Genomic DNA, 19793 nt, shown 5'->3' with positions numbered 1-19793 from the left:
ATATTCCAGTACAGAATCATCCGTGTCTTGGCCCAACAATTCTGAAACCGAGAAGTAAACAGACTCCACTTTCCCTAGTTACAGCTCCACATATCATCTACGGAGTAGATCGGCATAAGTTCTCAGTAGTTGCGGTCCTTGCGGATATAGTATAGCCTAATAGGCAGCTCTGGTAAAGGAGATGGCTGGGTTGAATTCTGCCACATTGGGTACACCGTACAACAATACATTCACAAGTATGCATGTAGGAAAGGAAAGAATTGGAAATCTAAGATCTGAATGTTTGAATAAAAAGCTATCAATTGATATGAATGAATTTAACGCTTGTGGAAGAAACTTTTGAAATCAAGGTAGACTAAATACAGGAACAAAATTTATTTTATGTACAAACGCTCATACGTCCAAGATTATGCATTCAGACTCCGTTCAATCCAATTTGCGTGAGAATTTCCTTTGCAGCATCATCCAGTGCCTTGACAACATCCGCAATATCATCTCGGGTCGTTTCAGGGTTAATGGTGCACATGCGCAGAGAAACCATCCCATTGAGTTTCGTTGTGAAAATAACAGCCACGTTACGGGCCATCAACTGGGAAGATATTTGAGTGTTGATGGCATCCAGAGTCGGCTCTTTCAAGCCTAGAGGTGCAAAGCGGAAATTAAGGATGGCCAGGGAGCTTGAAGATAGGATCTCCCAGCCGCTGCATTTCCTTAGCTCCTCTTCCGCATATTCAGAGATTGCGAAGCCATGCGATATCATCTGGTCGATCATTTCCATGCCCATGACTTGTAAGGAAAACCACAATCGCATATGCCGAGCCGGTCGAGTGAGCTCAATCCCGTAGTTCCATGGATTTTGGTCCGCGCACTCGTCAACGTCTTGCACGTATGTGGCCGTTGACGCGAAGCTCTTGAGGGCTTTGAATTTTTCGCGGAAGATCGCAGCACCGCAACCGTGTGTTTGGAAAAGCCATTTATGCGCATCCCATGCGATGCTGTCTGCTTGGCCGATTCCTGAGATCACATCGCGCCGGGAATATGAAAAGGCCACAGAACCACCGAACGCAGCGTCGACGTGCATCCACATGCCATATGTTTTGGTAATGGCTGAGATCTCAGCCAGGGGATCGATACTCCCCGTGTTGGTGGTTCCACAGGTAGCAATGACGACGAACGGTTTGAGGCCCGAGTCAATGTCATTTAGGATAGCTTTTTCAAGAAGCGCTGTATTGATGCAAAAATTGTTATCGACATCAATAACCCGGACCTGGTGATCTGAGAGGCCCATGATCTTCAGTGCCTTTTTGATGCAGAAGTGAGTCTGGCTTGAAATGTATGCAACACCCTTAAGTCGCGCCTCGCCATCCTCTAAAAGCTGATCGCGAGCGACTGTCAAGGCAGTCAAATTCGCTATTGAGCCTCCAGATACAAACTGTCCTCCGGCTGTTTTCGGAAGCCCAAATTGCTCTGCGACCCAGGCAATTAAGGTTTCTTCCACTTGACAAACGCCCGACGCAGCTTCGAAACACCCACCGAATGGGTTGTACGCGGATGTTAAACTGTCTCCGACCCAAGACCAGGGTGAAGCCGGGGAGGGAACAAACGAGAAGAATCGCGGGTTGCCGACTCGAAAGCCGAGTGAGAAGATCTCCTTTGCGTCTTCGAGAACATCTTCAAGTCTCCTTGCGGAGCCTGGGATGGATATTTTGCTGATTTGAGCCAATTGGTCGTTTGCAGCTGGCCTGATGATTTTTTCGCTTTCAAGAAGCATATGTTCCTTGGCGAGAAAGCCTGGAAGATTGGGCCAGCCGGAATCCATGTTTTTGTTTATGTTTTCTGATATCGTTAAATGGTTCGTCCAGATGTCATATGAATGCTGTACCAAATTTTGCCCGGGATGAGTTCTGGGTCGACCCAGATGCCAAATAATCAATCTATGTACACAACCAACTTGCATGCCGCTTGCCGATCTTGTGAGCCGTGGGAACCACGGAAATCACCGATTCGAGACCCACATAGGGAGTCAACTGTAAACCATGTGGTGAAAATGAAGCAAGCTAGGTAATTGTAAAGTATGGGTGGGTCGCCAAGGTATCGATCCACCCAACACGAACCGGATTCTGGTCGATGTCCGTATACCCTGAAGTTTGAACAAGGCAATGAAGCTCGATTTGTCCTAGGTCGTAATTTTGTCATCAGTTTCGGCGCCAATGGTCTTGGGAACTGAAGATCATGAAATGATGTCAGGATACTCCATATTTGCATGTGTTAAAATCTCTGACTGTCTGTAATTATCCACACCCTTAGCATCGGAGATGTTACTGCTAGTGAGAGTTCAGGCGATTACGGGCCCTTTTTGTGGCGTGAAATCGGCTTTATTCGGTGTGGTTTGGTGGCTTTTGCGAACTGCTAGTCAGGTTTATCAAATCGGAGTATCACTGGCACTACACAGATGGCCGTCTTTTTCCCGCCCAATACCGGTAAGATCCCGGCCCGTGCGGTACATTCGATTGACATATTATTTCTTACGTGACGGCGCCCTGTATCTAGATGTCTCTTAAAAAACTTCAGATTTAGAGATGCCTGGTACTGCTCTCCAATTTTTATCTTGCATGTGCACATGTGCAGGCATTGTATTTTCATTGACCAGCTGATCCAAGCACTTGAGGTTATATCGCTCTGACCACAGACAATTTTTGGTCAACATTAGAGCAGCATCATTCAAACAAATGTTTCAATCTATTGATAATTCATTCTATACCGGAAACCTCCCCTCTCAATCCTGCGCTACATCTGAAAATTTAACTTTGATGTTACCTACTCCATCAGTCGGAAATGGTGAAATATAGTCACGACCGACCATGACATCGCGAACCGTGGTTTCATGAAGGTCCATGTCAAACTGGCGTGCAAGCGCCGCGATGGTCAAGTACATCTGGCAGTAAGCGAGGCTGTGTGAAAGTTAGCTGATATATATCATATGTTATAATTGCCCATGGAACACTCACTTCATGCCAACGCACTGCCTACTGCCGGAAGAAAATGCCACCAGGTGTCGATGTAGCTTATCCCCACGCTCGGCAGCTCGTAACCAACGTTCAGGCTCGAAGTTTTCAGGCTCCGGAAATATTTCAGGATTCATATGAATGAAGTATGATGAGCAGCTAACGGGAGTCTGTAATTGTTTATTAGTAATTGAAAGAGCCTCTCAAAAATCATTTCTGACACATACATTCGGCGGGATGCTGTATTGTTGATACTGAAGTGTTTCATCTGGGGCCACGCGTGAAAGTCGGCCGACTGCCCCGAAAGATAGTCGAAGAGACTCCTTCACAACTGCGGTCTAGGAACGTAGTTAGTAGATGATAATAGAGAGAGAGAAGCGAGCATCTTACCAGATAAGGGAGACGTTCGAGCTGAGCCCAGGTTGGATGGGAATCCGGCGAAGGCATCACGTCCTTCAGCTCGGATCGCAACTTTTGCATTAGTAGCTTATTTGTCGCTAGATGGAACGCACACACAGCCAATGCTCTCGCCGTGGTCTCAGTTCCAGCCGCAAGAAGAATTAGGCCCTCGTCTTGCAGTCTAGACAGGGTACGCTCCCGAAGTGGAACAGAAGTGTGACTGAGAGAGTCAAAAATGTTTCCTTGAGATTCATTTTCAGAGCCCTGCGATGCCTTTTGAAGCGATGCCACCGACTGGTCATGTATAGTCTTCTGTACCAACAAGAGACTATCGGCACTGGGCTGCAAATAACGAACAACGCTATCGGGAATGCTCTGCGCCAATTTAGCAAGCCAAGGGAAGAACTTGAAAACGTGGCAGAGCATATCTAGCTCGACAGATGCCTGTTGAAAGTCATTCTTAAAGTCCGGCTCATCGAGAAAGTCGAGGTCAACGCCCAGCGCGTAAACTGCAATAATATCAGCTGTCAGGGCAGCAAATGCATCGCTTGTGTTAACCACGGAAAGTTTCTTGTGCGCGCCTTGAAACAGCTCGATCATCTTATCCAGTTTCTCTTGGACGAGAGATTCGATGTTGACAATGGCTTTGCGGGAAAAATGCCCGCGGACAAGGCCGCGGCGCATTTTGTGCTGATCGTGGCCTATGGTTGCGGCCATAGAACCGGGCGCACCAAACATGGCCACTTGGCGTGGATCCTTGTCGCGCCGGCGTGAGCCTGACGCGTAGATTTCGTCGTAGAAGTCCGGATCAATGATGTGGACTTCATGGGGGTTGATGCGCACGATAGGACCATATTTGTGGTGCATTTTTTCTACCTCCCAGATGAAGGTGCCTCCCTTAACAACGTCATAGTAGAACTCGTAGAGTCCGCTGATGGCTGCGAACTTGGGACCAGGTATTTTGCTTAATGGGTGTAAATAGAGACGATATATGGTTCTCAATATGATACATCCTGCTGCCAGGGAGACCAGCAGCCAGGGGAGTTCCATCTCAGGGAATGCCGAAGATTTCCAAAGGTGGCTCAGTCCAAGCAGTTGATAGGTGACTTTTTTTTTGATGCAGAAAAATGAAGCTTTTCAAAACTTTTGTTTGGATTAGAAACCTGTAGAGTCCCAATGGACCTGTAGCTTTACCATGACGTGACAATACCACGCTTGTATGACAAAAAAAAACCGTATTGTTTGAAATTTTCCCGGACAAGCGTACAAAATGATGAAATGAAGTGGATGAATTAAGTGGGTTTATTAAGTGGATACTAGTATCAAGAGAAAAATCCCTGAAGAAAAACAAAGGAGGCTGGATTGATTGGGTATTCACCTGAGCAGCTAATCTGGATCTGATCGACTTTTTCTTGCAAACCTCTGGGGCTTCGGAATAGCTCCATCTTGTTACGTACAAGTGAAGTGTAGATCGCTCCAAACAAACCATGAATAGGCCCACTTTTAAAAAGGAAAGAAAAAAAGCCTAGAACGGAAGAACTGCGAGCTTTCAATGTTTGGTCCATCAGGCTACTCCATACACTTGTGGACTTCCCAAGGTTTAATCAATAGCTCTTGTTGTTTACATTGAAAAAAAAAAAATTTTAAAACTCCCCAAGCAAATTCCCAGGATAAATACCGTACTCTGGATTGTCAGTGCGATTCGCGATTCCTATCACTTCAAAATTAATAGGAAAGAGCTATGGCGTCAATCAACACACCTGAAGGCGTTCTCTCAAGGTCCCTCGATTTCAGAACCGAGGACCAACAATTATGGTGGCACGACATCGCACCTTTAACCAACCGCCTGCTCGACGTGGTGGGCTGCTCTACACACGATCAGTACGAGCACCTCTGCTATATCTACCGATTTGTCCTCCCCGCCCTGGGTCTATACCCTCGCCCAGGCCTGAGCCAAATCACCAGCGCCGTACCGGGCGGCCGCTCATTCGAACTGAGCGTCAACTACCAAGATGGAAAATCAACCCTGCGCTACGACTTCGAGCCCAGCAGCTCGCTGGCAGGCACACCCCGCGACCCATACAACCAGCTGATGACCGCCGAGCTGATGTCCAAACTGGCCCTGGGCGGAGCCACCAACGACTTATACTGGTACAACCACTTCACCAACAAACTGGGCCTCACAACCCAGGATAAAGCTGCCCTGGCAGGCCAGGAGACCGGGCTAGCCACGACGCAATACATGGTGGCCTGGGACCTCAAAAGCGCCTCCAACAACTCACTGAAGATGTACCTGTTCCCGCTGCTCAAGGCGCGCGCGACGGGCTTGCCGGCAGGCCGCCTCGTGCTGGACGCTGTGGGCAGCGGAAGCGCCGAGATCAAGGCCTCGCCTGCCTTTGCCATGATCGAGGAGTACCTGGTGGAGCGGGGGCTGTTGGAGAATGTTTGTATTTTGAGCTGGGATTGTGATGAGGTGGGCTCTTCGCGGTTGAAGGTCTACATTGCTGATCCGGAGGTGACGTTTGAGCGGATCAGCGATATGTGGACTTTGGGTGGGCGGTTGAGCTCTAGTAAGAATAATCAGCGGGGTTTGGAGCATCTGAGGCAGTTCTGGAGCCGGCTGGATATTCCGGAGGGGTCGCGGTCGACTTATGAGCTTGGTCAGCCTGAGCAGAGCGATGGGAGGAGCGGGTTGACTTTCAATTGGGAGCTGAGGGCTGGTTCGGCGGAGCCGGACCCGAAGTTGTATGTCCCTTGTATGGGGGAGAATGATGGCCAGCTTGCCCGTGGCATGGCGGCGTATTTTAATGATCTGGGTTGGACTGATCTTGCCGGTTCTTACGAGAGCAAGATCTCATCTGCGTTGTGAGTTTCACCCTTTTCTTTTGCGTACCTTTCTTTTTGGTAATGCACTGGAAGCTAATCATGTAGCAGTTCTCATATTGATATGGAGAAGTCGGACCGACTTATTTCTTCAATCTCGTTTGCTTGCTCTGAGAAGAAAGGTCCTTATATGTCTGTTTATTACCATTCATCATTTGTGTATCCTTGGGCTGGAGCGCGTGAATAAAAGACTGGAAAGAAATGATATTGTCAGATGCAAATCTACAAGGTCTCCTTTGCGCGCAGGGCCTGAATTTGTCACTTTGGAAGCTTAGTATGATAGTGCCTCAACGACGATGTCTTTAATATGATTACGGGAAAGGTTCTCTATAAGAACAATGAATGAAGACAAAGTGTCAACTGTCAATCAGGACTAGAGTGGTATTGTCTGTCGTAAGGACGATGTGAAAAAAAAAAGAAAAGACAAAAACTGGAGGTTGACGACCTTGTCGTGTGTATACCAAAATATCTCACAGAAACAAAACCCAGCAGTCCCCGAGAATGCAAATAGAATCCATGCAAGAGAAGGGTCTATGAGGGGGACTGACGCAACGCCGCATGCCAATTAAGCCTTGGAAAGCGATAGACCAAGGTAAAAGGAACAAAAGGAAATCGACAGTACTCAAAAGAAGCAAAACAAACAAGCCATTAAGGCCAGGTATATGTGGTTAAGAAAAAAAAATCAAGGGAAAGAACACCAACGCCGCTCGTAGAAGTATGCGCTTTTTTATTTTAAATGCGTGGGAAAGAAAAACAAATCACAGGTTATACCTGAGATGGGCTCAGACTCGATCGGGAGCGCTGAGAAAGAGATCGGCGGCCTCGGCTGGAGGGTGCTCGTTCCGTGGTAGGAGCATGTTCAAAGAAAGGGGTTAGATCTGGATTCTGACTGGGTGGTGTCTTGGAATTGGCAGAGTATTCAGCAAAGATGCGATCTTCAGCTGTCGTGTCGGGATGGACTTCAATGCCGCGCTGGTTTTCTAATCCACGGTGAGAGCCGATAGTCGGGAACGTCATGGAGTCCGCATCATCGTGGCTCCGCTCAATTGGCGACCATCCAGCGATACTGCCGGCCACAATGCCAGCCATGGCAGCGGCGGGTCCGAATGTGGAGTTGGATCGGGAGCGGGTATTGCGTCGGGAGCGAGACTCCGGGGTCGCAGGCTGAGGCGGCGGGCTTCCGTTGTCATCGGCATTTGGCGTAGGTGGAACCGAAGATTCTCGGGACCGAGATCCACTCCGGGATCGAGGAAGGAATTCCTGGGGATGCTGGAGCTTGTGACGGATGTGTCTCAAGCGACCACCGCGAACAGTCTTGATAAAGGCAAGCTGGTCGCGGATCTCCTCCAAGGCTGGGTTCCACTCGTAGCGACGGTCCTCGTCAGAGACAACAAGCTCAGGGCTAGCCTTCTTGCGATGCCAGAAGTGCGGGACAAGTTTGCTAGCGAAGGAGTCGGGGATAAGACGGATGACCACGGCGATGGGCAATGAAAGAGCTCCAAGAACCAAGCTGACAGCCCATTGGGATCCCTGGTCGAGGCGCTTGACAGAGAAGGCTTGGCCACCAATAAAGATGATCAATACCTGACCTCCAATGATGATGATTTGGATTCCAATGAACCACTTGTTTCGCCAAACCCCTTCCATGATGTTGAATTTGTTGTCGATGCGGCGAGAGTTATACTGGTTGAAAATTTGCATAAATACAAAAGTGTTGAAAACCACAGTTTGGTTGATTCCTTCATCCCAGGAAAATATGGATCGACCGGCAAAGTTCAATACGAAGGTCACCACCAATTGGTAGATCGCCTGTCCAGTAATCATTTTCCACATAGTAACGGTAATAAGTGGAGAGGATTTTGATTCGGGTCTGCGGTCGAGAACATATGGTGATGGGGGATCCGTTGCAAGTGCAAGGGCGGCAAAGGTGTCCATGATCAAGTTGACCCATAACAGCTGGACCGCACTGAGAACCGAATCCTCTGAGCTGCTGGCAACTGCAGAAACAAATGTAAGAATGACAGCGGTGATGTTCACAGTAATTTGGAACTAGTAAATCTGATTAGTCGCCAGTCAATGGGATCAATCGGGGGTATACTACTACATACCTGAAGGAACTTCTTCACCGCATCACTAACCGTGCGACCCCAAGCCATAGCTTTCACAATGGACGCAAAGTTATCATCCATCAAGATAATGTCCGAAGCTTCCTTGGCAACTTCAGTTCCTGTGACGCCCATCGCGAAACCGACATCAGCGTTCTTGAGTGCCTGGGCATCATTGGTACCGTCACCAGTCACAGCCACGGTTTCACCTAACTTCTTGAGTTGGTTGACCAGGAGCTTCTTGTCGTCAGGACTGGATCTTGCAATAACCTGCAATCTCGGGATGATTTGATTCATTTGTTTCGAGCTCAACTTGCGGAATTGAGGACCTTCAATAGCAATACCACCGGGGGTGTAGATACCGCACTCCTGGGCAATGGCTTTGGCCGTATTGATGTTGTCACCAGTCACCATGCGCACAAAGACACCAGCACGTTGGCAAGTATGAACAGCTTCCGCAACGCCCTGTCGGACCGGATCCTGAATACCAAACAAACCGAAAATAGACATGTCCTTGAAAACAGACTCAAAAACAGCCATGTTCCGATCGTTTTCCTGGGTTGCTGCTCCACGAGGAGGCCACTGTTCAAAGTCCCGGTACACAAGGGCGATACACCGCAATGAGCGAGATGTGTAACTCGACATTATGGTATCCAAGGTATTACGGTTATCCTCGGTAATGGGTACTTCAGATAACTCAGCAGTGGGATCACGAATAATTCGGGTTGACTTGGACATCAGAATCTCAGCAGCACCCTTGACCAGCATACGATATTTTCCGTTCTCTAGTTGAACCACAACAGCCATGCACTTGCGACTAGAATCAAAGGGGAACATCTGCGCAAGCTTCGCACTAGCACGACCCTCAGCAGGAGGTCCCATTCCAAGATGTTCACGCGCAAACGACAGCAGCGCGGTCTCGGTCTTGGATCCAATAAATTGTTTGACACCTTCCTGCTCTCCTTCGAAGGCAGTTGAGTTCAAGACGATGTGCTTGAGAAGGAGATCCTTAACGGAGGGCGAAAGTGCTTTAACGAACTCGGCAGCTGAGACATCTTCATATTGTTCCGATGAAGGGCCTGACGGTTTATCTCCAAAACGAGAGGTTGTGCCGATTGTGGCAGAAACAGCTGACATTTTGTTTTCGGTAAGAGTTCCAGTCTTGTCGGCGCAGATAGTCGTAGCGTTACCCATTGTCTCGCAAGCCTTGAGGAAACGAACCAGATTGTTATCTTTAATCATTCTCGTTGTCGCAAACGCCAGAGCGAGTGTCACCGCCAGCGGTAAACCCTCGGGAACTGCAACGACAACAATAGTCACGGCAACAATGAAAATTTGGAGGAAGTCCTGGCCCTTGGCGGATGCACCGCCATCGACGTCCTTCAATCTAACAAGGAACTTGATGAAAAGCACGACAAACAACAGCAAACCAGATGCCAGACCAAGCTTGGCAATCAATTCAGCCAGCTTGTTGAGCTTGGTTTGCAAAGGAGTCGTCTCACCTTCCTCTTGAAGGGACATCAATGTTCGACCATGGGTGGTATTTACACCTGTCGCAGTGACCAGGAATGTACCCAAGCCCTCGGAGACCTTTGCGCCCGAAATGATGAACGGGTCCATCTTTTTCAAATCTTCGTGGTGTTCAATCGCCCGATAGACTTCATCGGCAGGAGTTTTTCGCATAATATCCGACTCGCCAGTAGCCGAAGATTCATCACATTTCACGTCATGGCCAGCGATCAAAATGCCATCCACGGGGACCATATCACCTGGCTCGATGTGCATGACATCTCCAACAACAAGGTCATGGATTGAGAGTTCAGCTGTCTGGCCGGACCGAATAACCTTCACTAGTCTGTTTTCCTTTTTCTTATTGAGCTTCGCAAATTGTCGTTCTTTCTGCCAATCATTGGCCGCTCCAACCACGACCACAATGATGATGGCAATCAGAATTGCCAAACCCTCGACCCATTCCACGCCTGGTTCTCCATTGGCAGGGTGTAGAGACTGAGGAATGCCGACAGCAAGAGATATGACAGCGGCAATTGTCAGTAGAATGAGTACCTTGTCGTTGTATGCTATCCAAGCCAATTCCCAAATTGTCTTGAGTTTTCTCTCCGGTAATATATTAGTCCCGTATACGCGTCGTCGATCTCCAAAGGACTGGTCTGACTCGGTAACGATTGCCCCTGTGCCGGGCGGGGAGTCTATCGGAGAGGAGGCCTTGGTCGTAGCACTGGTGGTGGTAGCTTCCTCGAAGCTCACAGCTCCGTCAAGCGTCGTTTCGTCCACGCTCAGGCCGCTTTGTACATTCGTGCGTAACCCCTTTTCCAGACCGCGCATTCCACCAAGTGCACGAAACGCAGCGAAACTCTTGGGATTGAGCAGCTTATTCAACTGCCCGGGAGAAAAGGCAAATTTATTATTTTCCACCTGGAACTCCTCTTCTCGGCCTGGGTCCGGGGTAAGGGCATCCTCGTCGTCGACGTTATGGTGGTTCTTATTAAGATCAGACCGCGAGCTGTGAGACGCGGTGGGCACGTATGTATCTCCGCCATAGGTGCTTAATGACTGGCTGGTATCCTCTGACTCCAAGGAGTTGCCGCGAGACCGTGTTCCAGGGACGGACAGATAGTTCGAATGGGCCTCGGAGGGCTTGGCCTTGTGAGATGAAATATTATGAGGGGATGTTGGGCGGTCTTCTCGTTCGCGATCTCGGCCTTCGGAAGAGGCATTGGAGCGGATGGATGCGCTGGACCGCAAATCGGTTGGGGAGGCATTGCTCGCACTGCTGAGGGCGTGTGTGTCGGATTCGACGAGATCGGTGGAGAGCTTGACCGTTGGCTGAGGCGGACTAGAGAGTATTTGAACTGGGGGTTCACTGATGTCGGGCGAATTCACGGCGGATGTATCGATTGTGATTGTAGGTGCTCGTTCTCTGCGCAGGGGTGTCACGCCCTGTTGGCCAGGCTCGTCGCCATAGGGATGCGACTCGGACATGGTGTTGAATTGAAGAAACGAAGCGCCGTTTATGTGGGCGGGGCCTTAGAAGAAGGATGTTTTTGCATGGATAAAGATGTGATGGAATTCCAGAAATGTAGATGAGTTCTGGACTTTGTTTTGCTCTCCTTGTAGCTCAAGTCGATCTTGAGTAGTCACAAAGGTGTGGGAGAGTTGTGGTTTCCATGGGCCCGGGGTCGAATCTTGAAATTGGCAAGTGATGAAGTCACAGCAGGGGGAAAGTGAGTAGTAAGTGTAGAAAGGAGGCGATGTGGTTCAGTCCGAAAACAGAGAGAGTTTAGAGTGCTTCCTACTCGCGCGGCACTAAAAGTTGACAAGCCAAGCCAGAGCCAACGAGAGCAAAAAGGGCTTCTCCCCCTTGGTATCCACCCGGGTCTCGACTTTTCCAATAAATCCAATAATTGTTTGTCTTTTTTGTTTTTTTCTCCTCTCTTGCAATTGCCAGTACCCGCTCTTGCAGGACGGGTGGTTCCACTTGGCTAAACACAGCCCCAGAAGAAGGAAAACGATATTCAGAGATCAACGCGATTCTCCTTGAGTAACCTGGAATTATTGTTTATGAAGAAGCTGGGGACTAACATAAAGAATTTCCGGAAGCCAAAGGGAACGGAGCGCCGGCGGAGCACGAAGGGGGTAATTGTACGCCATCATTTGCACTGCCTCATTCAGGTGTTTTGCCAAGCCCCATCGCCCCGGGGCACTGCGGAGAGCCAAAGAGTGTTAAGGAGCGAATAGGGATCCATTAGAGGCACATCATTTTCCTCTTTTTTTCTTTTTTTCTTTTTTTTTTTCCTTTTTTTTCCTCCATCTTTTCTCTGCTTGGGAATGACGTCTCTTAAGATAATGTAATCCATCGTATTGGATCCACTTGGCACTGTGTGAAGTTTATTCCACCGTTTATTCCACCGAACTCCGTACAGATACCCAATTCGAGCTTAAACCGGTTCAGACTGGGCAGGTTTTATGCATAATCAACCCAAACCGTTAACTATGCAGATATAGTGTCCGATTATACCCAGTTCACGGCAATAAAATACAATACTAGTACATTATAAATTAGTACATATTTCCATGCAAATCACCTCTACAAAAAACCCTATATAAACTTGCGAACTCTACTTAGGTAACACCAGGAACCTCACGAATATAAAACCAGGAAGAGAGCTATATCTGACTGTACTACTCCAAATGTCTCATATACTTTACTTAGTGATATACATATACCATAAGCACTTGGGGTAATACTCCGGGTATAAATTGCCTCGTAAAGCCAAAAACATATGCATTTTGTCATCCCGCCCCAGTGACTCACCACTTTGGAATACTCACTCAGTGCTTGAATCTACTGTACAGCTCAAGCGTTCCTTGGAAATCAATCAACCATCGCCCAACCTTCAAAGAATCCTTCAAGGTTTCTATCAAAGAAAATGAGCAACCCAATCCATGAATATGGCCTCACCGCCGTCCCCGCCTCGGCCACGGCCCTCCTAACCTCGACGCCGGAGTATCCACGCCTCCACGCCAACCCACCCCCAATCCCCGTCAGCGAAACCCCCATCCCCACCACCGCTCTAGCCCAACGCATCAACGCCTACGCCAAAGCCCAGCTACCCGAGCCAACCTACAACCACTCGCTGCGCGTATACCACTTCGGCCTCGCAATCAAGAAGCACCGCCTCTCATTCGATGATTGGGCTTTCTCCGACGAGACATACTTCCTCGCTTGCGTCTTGCATGATATCGGCACAACCGAAACAAACATCAAGGCCACGCACTTGAGCTTCGAGTTCTATGGCGGCTTTCTAGCGTTGCAGCTACTGCAAGATAGTGAAGGTAGTCAAGGTAGTAGTGCTAGTAGTGGGTCCGCCGCACCGCGAGAGCAGGCCGAGTCCGTGGCCGAGGCTATCATTCGCCATCAGGACCTGTGTCAGGTTGGGAAGATTACAGCCGTGGGACAACTTTTGCAGCTTGCGACCATCTTTGGTAAGTACTCAGATCTCTTTTCCACCTCCGTATCCGTACTCCGTTACGGTATACAGAGAAGCAAGAAAAAAATTACCCACAACCCAAAACCTTATCCCGCCACGGGAGCGGCTAGAAGCACCGGGTTTGAGACTATGTAGTACATTATATTGCTGCACTGCCACGCTCTTGGTACTTCTTGGTCTTGTCCTTTCCCTCTTTGGGAATCAAAGCGGGTAATCTACTTGCAACTTCAACTGTTTGCCGATGCCATGATTCTATGATCTTGCACCGCTAGGTACATCTTCTATGCGTTATGTCATATGTCATGAGTCCTAGCGTCAGAGCCGATATGTCTTCCCTACTTTTTTTTTTTTTGTATCCTTCTGTCACCCGCTGTTTAAAGTTTTTTTCTTTTTCTTCCTGCTAAAGTGGAGCTATTGACTGATCATCTGAATTTTTTTCTTCTTCGTTTAGATAACACCGGCTCTTATGCCGATCTTGTCCATCCGGATACCATCAAGGACGTTTCTGCGCATTTCCCGCGCCACCACTGGAGCGGGTGTTTCGCCGCCACGATCCGTCGGGAAAACGGATTGAAGCCGTGGGCTCACACAACAGCGCTCGGGGAGGAGGATTTCCCGGCTAAAGTGTTGGCGAATACATTGATGGAGCCATATGAGTGATTTGATTGCAGCACCTGAGATTGTCAACATTGACTTGCCGAGGGATTTAGGCTGACGAATCCTTATGTCGACGAGTCATAAAATTAAGAAATGTAATTTCGAGAATGGGAAAAAAGTTGAAAGTGATGAGAATTAAACACATTTTGAAAAATTCCAAGAAGCAAACGTTTCAGGAAGAAAATAATTGCTGATGAGCTTAATTGTCGATTGGCAAATTGCAGTGATTCATGCAGTTTAATCTCTAAATCCTATCCATACGTGAATAATAAATCCTGCCCACTCATTGTCATATCCGGGCTTAGGTTCCGTCCCTTGCTTGCCACCTGGGCACCCGCTAATGTACACAATACAAGATTACCGTCACACAATTTACTTGCGTGGCTCGAACACAGCCTCATCATTCTCCGGCCCACTCACCCGCCAGATGCCCAATGTCTGCCCATTATCATAGACCCGATCTTCCTTCGGGTCGGTGAGAACCATGGCTTTGCTGGACAAGGCCAAGGCGTCCATAAGCTCCGACATACGCTTCGACTCAGTGAAGCTGCGGGTCAGATGCGGGGTGCTGGCGACCCAAATGGATACCGTCATGCACTGAGCCAACAAGAGAGGCTTCTCGAGGGAATGGCTGGCATAGTAGAGAGCATTATGGTAATCCAAAATCAGGTCTGGAAGATAGGTTTGGCGAATGTGCTCATAATCGCTTTCTTCCTCGGCTGTCATGGAATTAGTAAGAGCACACGCGCCCATTGGAGGGAAAGACTTACCATCCTCGGCTTTGACAAGCCATTCATCTACAACCAAGCCAACATTAGTCTCCGCTTGCTCCAGCAAGGCTGCTAAATCCTGCAGAGAATCCTTGACCGCTCCCGAATCTCTGCGACGCTTGGTCCTAAAAATTTTTTAGATATGGTTTTTCAACATCACGGGTGGGATACACTTACTTGGAGATTTGATCGTAGGCAAGAGCAAATTGCTCCAGGGCATCGAATCCAAAAGCAAGAGTTTCAAGATTGTACATCCGAGTAGCTTTTTGGTAAGCACTGTTGCCGTTACTTAAACCACCATTGGTGCTCGAGAGACTGCGACGGTGAAGGCTATTCCTCTTAGACTTTGATGGGCTAGCTGGCGCAGAATCGTCCTGCAACAGGTGGTCGAAGACTGGAAATTCAAAGATGTCCATGCCAAAACTTTCTTGTGACACCATTGACAGATTCATACGCTGGCTCAACTCACGAGCGGCAGCAAGCTTACCAGCGACTGTGAAAGTTAGTATTAATACAATGAAATGGAAGGAAAATAGGAAGCCATACCAAAGAATTTGCGGTAGAGCCAAGCTCCAAGCTTGCAAATCTTAGACCATTGTCCACCAGCAGAGCGAAGCCACTCTAGACTGCGTATCATTTTCTCGTCCTCGTCTGCAATAGCAGTACCAATCAAGTCCTTCTTTGGCGGCATCAGTACCCGGGTACCGTCCGGTCGCCGGACCACTCGTGAGTATCCGGTAACATTGCTAGAATGCTCAATCGAAGAAACACCAGCGCTGAGCCACGACCACTGAGCATCCAGAACAGCTTCAACATCGATGCCATGCTTTTGCATTTGACGAATTTGCTGCTTTCTGTCTGTGGGGTCGGTGATCTCAATCAAAACCTTTGAGAAGACACTGTGGCACATGTCCGTCGGAAGAAGAGACGCATAAAGGGGTACGAGATCATATAGACCCCTTTCTTCCAGGTTTGAAAGGTATCCTGTCACCATTATGGAAGCTGTTTCGTGGAATTGAGTGTCGGAGGGAGCATATCCGATAGATTGAACGACAACATAGATGTGGGTAGCCATTTTCAAGGCCTCGTCGTCGTCTGCAGCGATGATGAAAGATTCCTCCACGGGCACTCCATTTACAGCGGGAACAATAGAGGACGCTCCAAAGTGGTCGATGTTAACTTGAGATACTGCCTTTGCAAGTAATGAGAAGTAGGATTCATAGCTCTTGCTAAGAATTGCAGCTTGGATGCCACGGAAGGGATTGCGTGCCTCATAACCGACACGCTCGTTGCCTCGCAGGTATTCAATGAACTTCCGCAGGTCGGCATGGCCAGCTGGCTCGGGCTTGAATGCAACAGGAGAGGTAGGAGAATGGCTGAGCTTGTGCTGGAACTGATTACAGAAACCACGATAGCGTGAAAGCACAACACGGTTCAAGTAGACGTAAAGGAAATCATCCCATGTACTGCAGGCTGTGTTTGCGGGCTCTGATTCACCACAGAGGAGGGCATACACAGCACGCTGGAACTCATCTGTCTTCGGGCTTCGTGTCAGAGCAGCGCAAGCAGCACGCCATGAGTCGTGGGAACGGCTGTTCATCATGCGAGTCATCCCATCGTCAACAGGTGTCCTTGTTTTGGGGGTGTTTGAATCGACGCTAGCACCACAGAGACTGACAGCCCTCCAGTTCTCGAGGCGACCATGCGCCCATTCCCGAATTTTGGTCCAGTTCTCGCCCTGTCTGAGCATCTTCCAGCAGGTCATCCATGTGGCTCGCTCGAAGAACTCATCCTGGGGCTGCAGATCGTTCTTTTGCCGAGTAAGAGCATCTGGGTCGAGCTGTGTTACCAAGGGCCGTTGCGTGTCATTGCTCAACAGAGAGCGTGAAATGCTCGGATCGTTCGGCTCCAGCGGTTGCGGCCAGGCGCGCAGTCGCTTGTGTCCCTTGATGGCTTCTTTCGTGAACAGCCATCCATGAGCCCACAGACCCTGGCCTCTTTCCGCTTGCGCTTCCATGTCGGCGATCAAACCGTCCAACTCCTGGGGCCCTGTCTTCGCTGTCTCCTCCAACCATCTCATCGAAAGAACACACTCGACGGCATAGTGATCGGAGTTCATGAATTCTTGCCAGATTTCGCGATCTGTCGAGTACCGGTGCAGGTTCTGGAATGCTGTTCGCTGACCTTCTTTGAAGCTGGCGCGACTGGCCGGGTCATCGATACTGATGAGATTGAGAAGTAGACGCCAAGTATCAGCCTCGTACTGCAATCTTAGCACATCTTCACCGTCCTTTGCGTCACTCCCACCGCTCTGTCGGAATCCGGCCTTCGCGCGCTTGAGGGTTTGCTGTTTGATCAAATCCTGGATGCCATTCTGTGCGAGGTCTCGGTAACTTTCCACTAGCTTGTAGGCTGCCTGAATGCTTTGAAACTCGTCGGTGGTGTTCTTGCGCTTGAATTGATCGAGCTTGTCGGCGTAGGCCTCAATCTGACGAGTGACACGGTCGGCGGTGCGGCGAAGTGGGTGGAGAGCTTCCTGCGCGCCGGCAGCGGTGAACAACTGAGGCGAGTCTATTCAGTGAGCTAAAACCCCTTTCCAGGTAGAAGATGACATGACGGGGAGAGTTCATTGAGCCATAACATACCTGGGGCTCCACTTGCAAAGCTCATCATAGACTTCAGATTGTGATCCAAAACTGGAAAGCCGGACCCTGTCTCCGAGATCTCGCCATTGACATCGTCCATCTCCTCGTCCATTTCGTCTTCCTCAATCTCTTCCTCAGTCCCTTCCTCTAGCTCATCTCCACTTTCGAAGCTCTGGCCCTCATCCATGCGCTCCTCGTCGTCGTCGTCAATGTTGATGATTTCTGATGTCTTGGGCGCTGGTTGAACCTGGTGAAGGTGTTAGTGGGATGGAGAAAAGTGACGAACGCATGAGAGCAAACAAACCTGCGACCGCAAGGTGCGAGAAGACCTTGTGAGAGGAGCCATGATTCGTGAGCTCCTGTTGTTGATGGAGAGAGAAAAGGCCCAAGGGCAGCCATTCGTGTTTGTCTCTTTTGGCTGAGGGCGCGTTCCCCCCAAAGTAGTTTAGCGCGTTCGGCACGGGATCTACTATTTAAGATGCACAATTTTTTTTTTCTTTCCTTCTTTCTTCTTTTTTTTCCACAAATGTCTATAGGCTTTCATTAGAGTCTCGGAACGAATTCATTCAATGTTTGTTCAGGTCCTTGAGGCCTCTCTGCGTGCTCAAGATTGTCTTAGAAGAACCGCCAGTCCTTGCAAATAGTCTGGTTCCTACTGAATGGGAGCTTAGCTTGGAAGGGGCTGGTACATGCCAATGCCAATGCCGTCATTTTATTTACAATGCATATCAAGAAAGAAATAAAGAAAATTCACCAAAGCTCTTGTCTAATTCAACTCTTCTCCTTCTCTGCTGCCTGTGCCCGCTGTCTCATCTTTAAATGCAGTAGGTTTGCTTTAGGACAGCTCACCACTGAGGCTTTGTCTCCACGCTCCTGGTAAAATGCGTTGCAACATTCGTAGAGGGCGTCAATCTGAGCCTGGCATTTTTCTTCTTGCCAGGAATTCTTGTTCAAACAATCTGGGCCTATTAGTATGTGAAAAGCTGATTAGAGGTCGTTCTTCAATATATTTACTTTGGATAGCACACTATGTACTAAAGGTCAGCACAAAAGTTTCATTTGACTATCTGTGGAGGGAAAGCAAGGCATACGGCACGCGGATGACACGGCGTGTCGTGCGACAGATCTTGCTTCAGATTCCCCTGCAGCAAGCTTTTAGTCCACAAGTAATTTGCTGGTTTTGATTGACCCTACCATTTTCAATATGGTTATATCTTGGCCTTTGGGTTGTAGTGGAATACAAATGTTGTTTCCCTAGCAAACGGATGTAGAAGAAGCTCATCGAAAAGCGGCAATGGGAGCAAATGGGGTTTGTCGCCTCTATGGGCGGTGGCGCGGGCGGTATCTTTCTGCTGGTTTTTTCTCTTCTGCCTCTTCCACTTCCTCTTCCTCCCACTCACGCGATTCTTCCTCTCTGGTAAGTCCACCTTCGAAATTGATCCAACATCACACTCCCATATTTATTGCGCCAGTATATTAACATAACTCCTTGATCCAGATCTGGATCCTCAATTTCCTATCCTAGTGCCATTTTCTTTCGCCTACAAAGTAAGCACCCCGCGCCTGGTAGGCCACGATCACGTCTAACGGCGATCCAGCTACAAAATGTCTGAAGGCGAGCAGGGTGCCCCTGCTGCTCCTGTCGAGCACCTCAACATCAAGGTCACCGATAACAACAACGAGGTCTTTTTCAAGATTAAGCGCTCCACACCTCTGAAGAAGCTCATGGACGCCTTCTGCGATCGTCAAGGCAAGCAGATTGCCACTGTTCGGTTCTTGTTCGATGGCACCCGCGTGCGTCCCGACGATACTCCCGATGGTGTATGTTCTCTCTTTGAATTTCTTGACCCCATGAATGACTGAGATATTCTGACACTTTGAGGCGATTTAGCTTGATATGGCCGACGGTGACACCTTGGAGGTGCACCAGGAGCAGATTGGAGGCTGTTAAGCGAATAACCCCTCTTTCATCTTCCCGATCAGGTCCCCCGAGGAAATGTTCTGCCTTCGTGGCACTGAACCATACGAGGTGGGCAATTGGTGATAGCTTGAGTGGCAAGGCCGTGGAGTTTACCACAGGAGGTTCCCAATTCTGTGGCTTAATGATTCAACGAATTTCTGAATGCACCCGGCGATAGGGATGCGCTACATACTTAGGGACAAAATTTCACTGTTCTTGAAAAGGCACTACTTATCCCATTTGCCAAAGATAAATCGCTGCTCCACTCGGCAGCGATTTACTCCCTTAGACCATTCCTTAGATGTGAAATACTAAAGCGACCAATGCTCTATGATAGCGGACCTAGATACTAGTCAGTAG

General features: G+C 48.8%; 7 protein-coding genes across 7 annotated transcripts; 3 read left to right on the top strand and 4 right to left on the bottom strand.

Moving 5' to 3' along the window:
- Positions 1 to 415: 415 nt before the first annotated feature.
- N7466_010990 (pyridoxal phosphate-dependent decarboxylase family protein) lies at positions 416 to 1819 on the bottom strand (the record flags this gene model as incomplete). The annotated part of the gene is made up of 1 exon (XM_057170379.1): positions 416 to 1819. The coding sequence occupies one exon, from the start codon at positions 1817 to 1819 to the stop codon at positions 416 to 418; it is 1404 nt and encodes a 467-aa protein (XP_057016111.1).
- Positions 1820 to 2776: 957 nt separating this feature from the next.
- N7466_010989 (cytochrome P450) lies at positions 2777 to 4454 on the bottom strand (the record flags this gene model as incomplete). The annotated part of the gene is made up of 5 exons (XM_057170378.1): positions 2777 to 2951; positions 3009 to 3175; positions 3233 to 3343; positions 3396 to 3476; positions 3522 to 4454. 5 exons carry the CDS (start codon positions 4452 to 4454, stop codon positions 2777 to 2779), a joined length of 1467 nt encoding a protein of 488 aa, XP_057016110.1.
- A 691-nt stretch (positions 4455 to 5145) lies between these two features.
- N7466_010988 (aromatic prenyltransferase (DMATS family)) lies at positions 5146 to 6273 on the top strand (the record flags this gene model as incomplete). The annotated part of the gene is made up of 1 exon (XM_057170377.1): positions 5146 to 6273. The coding sequence occupies one exon, from the start codon at positions 5146 to 5148 to the stop codon at positions 6271 to 6273; it is 1128 nt and encodes a 375-aa protein (XP_057016109.1).
- A 779-nt stretch (positions 6274 to 7052) lies between these two features.
- pmcA (putative P-type calcium ATPase) lies at positions 7053 to 11392 on the bottom strand (the record flags this gene model as incomplete). Its single annotated transcript, XM_057170376.1, has 2 exons — positions 7053 to 8336; positions 8396 to 11392. The coding sequence occupies 2 exons, from the start codon at positions 11390 to 11392 to the stop codon at positions 7053 to 7055; spliced, it is 4281 nt and encodes a 1426-aa protein (XP_057016108.1).
- Positions 11393 to 12840: 1448 nt separating this feature from the next.
- N7466_010986 (putative urea hydro-lyase/cyanamide hydratase) lies at positions 12841 to 14061 on the top strand (the record flags this gene model as incomplete). Its single annotated transcript, XM_057170375.1, has 2 exons — positions 12841 to 13396; positions 13853 to 14061. The coding sequence occupies 2 exons, from the start codon at positions 12841 to 12843 to the stop codon at positions 14059 to 14061; spliced, it is 765 nt and encodes a 254-aa protein (XP_057016107.1).
- A 369-nt stretch (positions 14062 to 14430) lies between these two features.
- Positions 14431 to 17819, bottom strand: N7466_010985 (nucleoporin Nup84/Nup107 family protein; the record flags this gene model as incomplete). The annotated part of the gene is made up of 6 exons (XM_057170374.1): positions 14431 to 14777; positions 14829 to 14953; positions 15006 to 15321; positions 15375 to 17399; positions 17474 to 17720; positions 17778 to 17819. 6 exons carry the CDS (start codon positions 17817 to 17819, stop codon positions 14431 to 14433), a joined length of 3102 nt encoding a protein of 1033 aa, XP_057016106.1.
- Positions 17820 to 19078: 1259 nt separating this feature from the next.
- Positions 19079 to 19424, top strand: N7466_010984 (SUMO family protein SMT3; the record flags this gene model as incomplete). Its single annotated transcript, XM_057170373.1, has 2 exons — positions 19079 to 19294; positions 19365 to 19424. The coding sequence occupies 2 exons, from the start codon at positions 19079 to 19081 to the stop codon at positions 19422 to 19424; spliced, it is 276 nt and encodes a 91-aa protein (XP_057016105.1).
- Between the last annotated feature and the right edge of the window lie 369 nt (positions 19425 to 19793).

The sequence above is a fragment of the Penicillium verhagenii genome (genome assembly GCF_028828195.1).
Source record: "Penicillium verhagenii strain IBT 33310 chromosome Unknown utg000012l_segment0_segment0, whole genome shotgun sequence".
In the NCBI taxonomy this organism is placed as follows: domain Eukaryota; kingdom Fungi; phylum Ascomycota; class Eurotiomycetes; order Eurotiales; family Aspergillaceae; genus Penicillium; species Penicillium verhagenii.
Note: the sequence above shows the minus strand (reverse complement) of the source record. Positions and strands in the feature narration are given on the sequence as shown.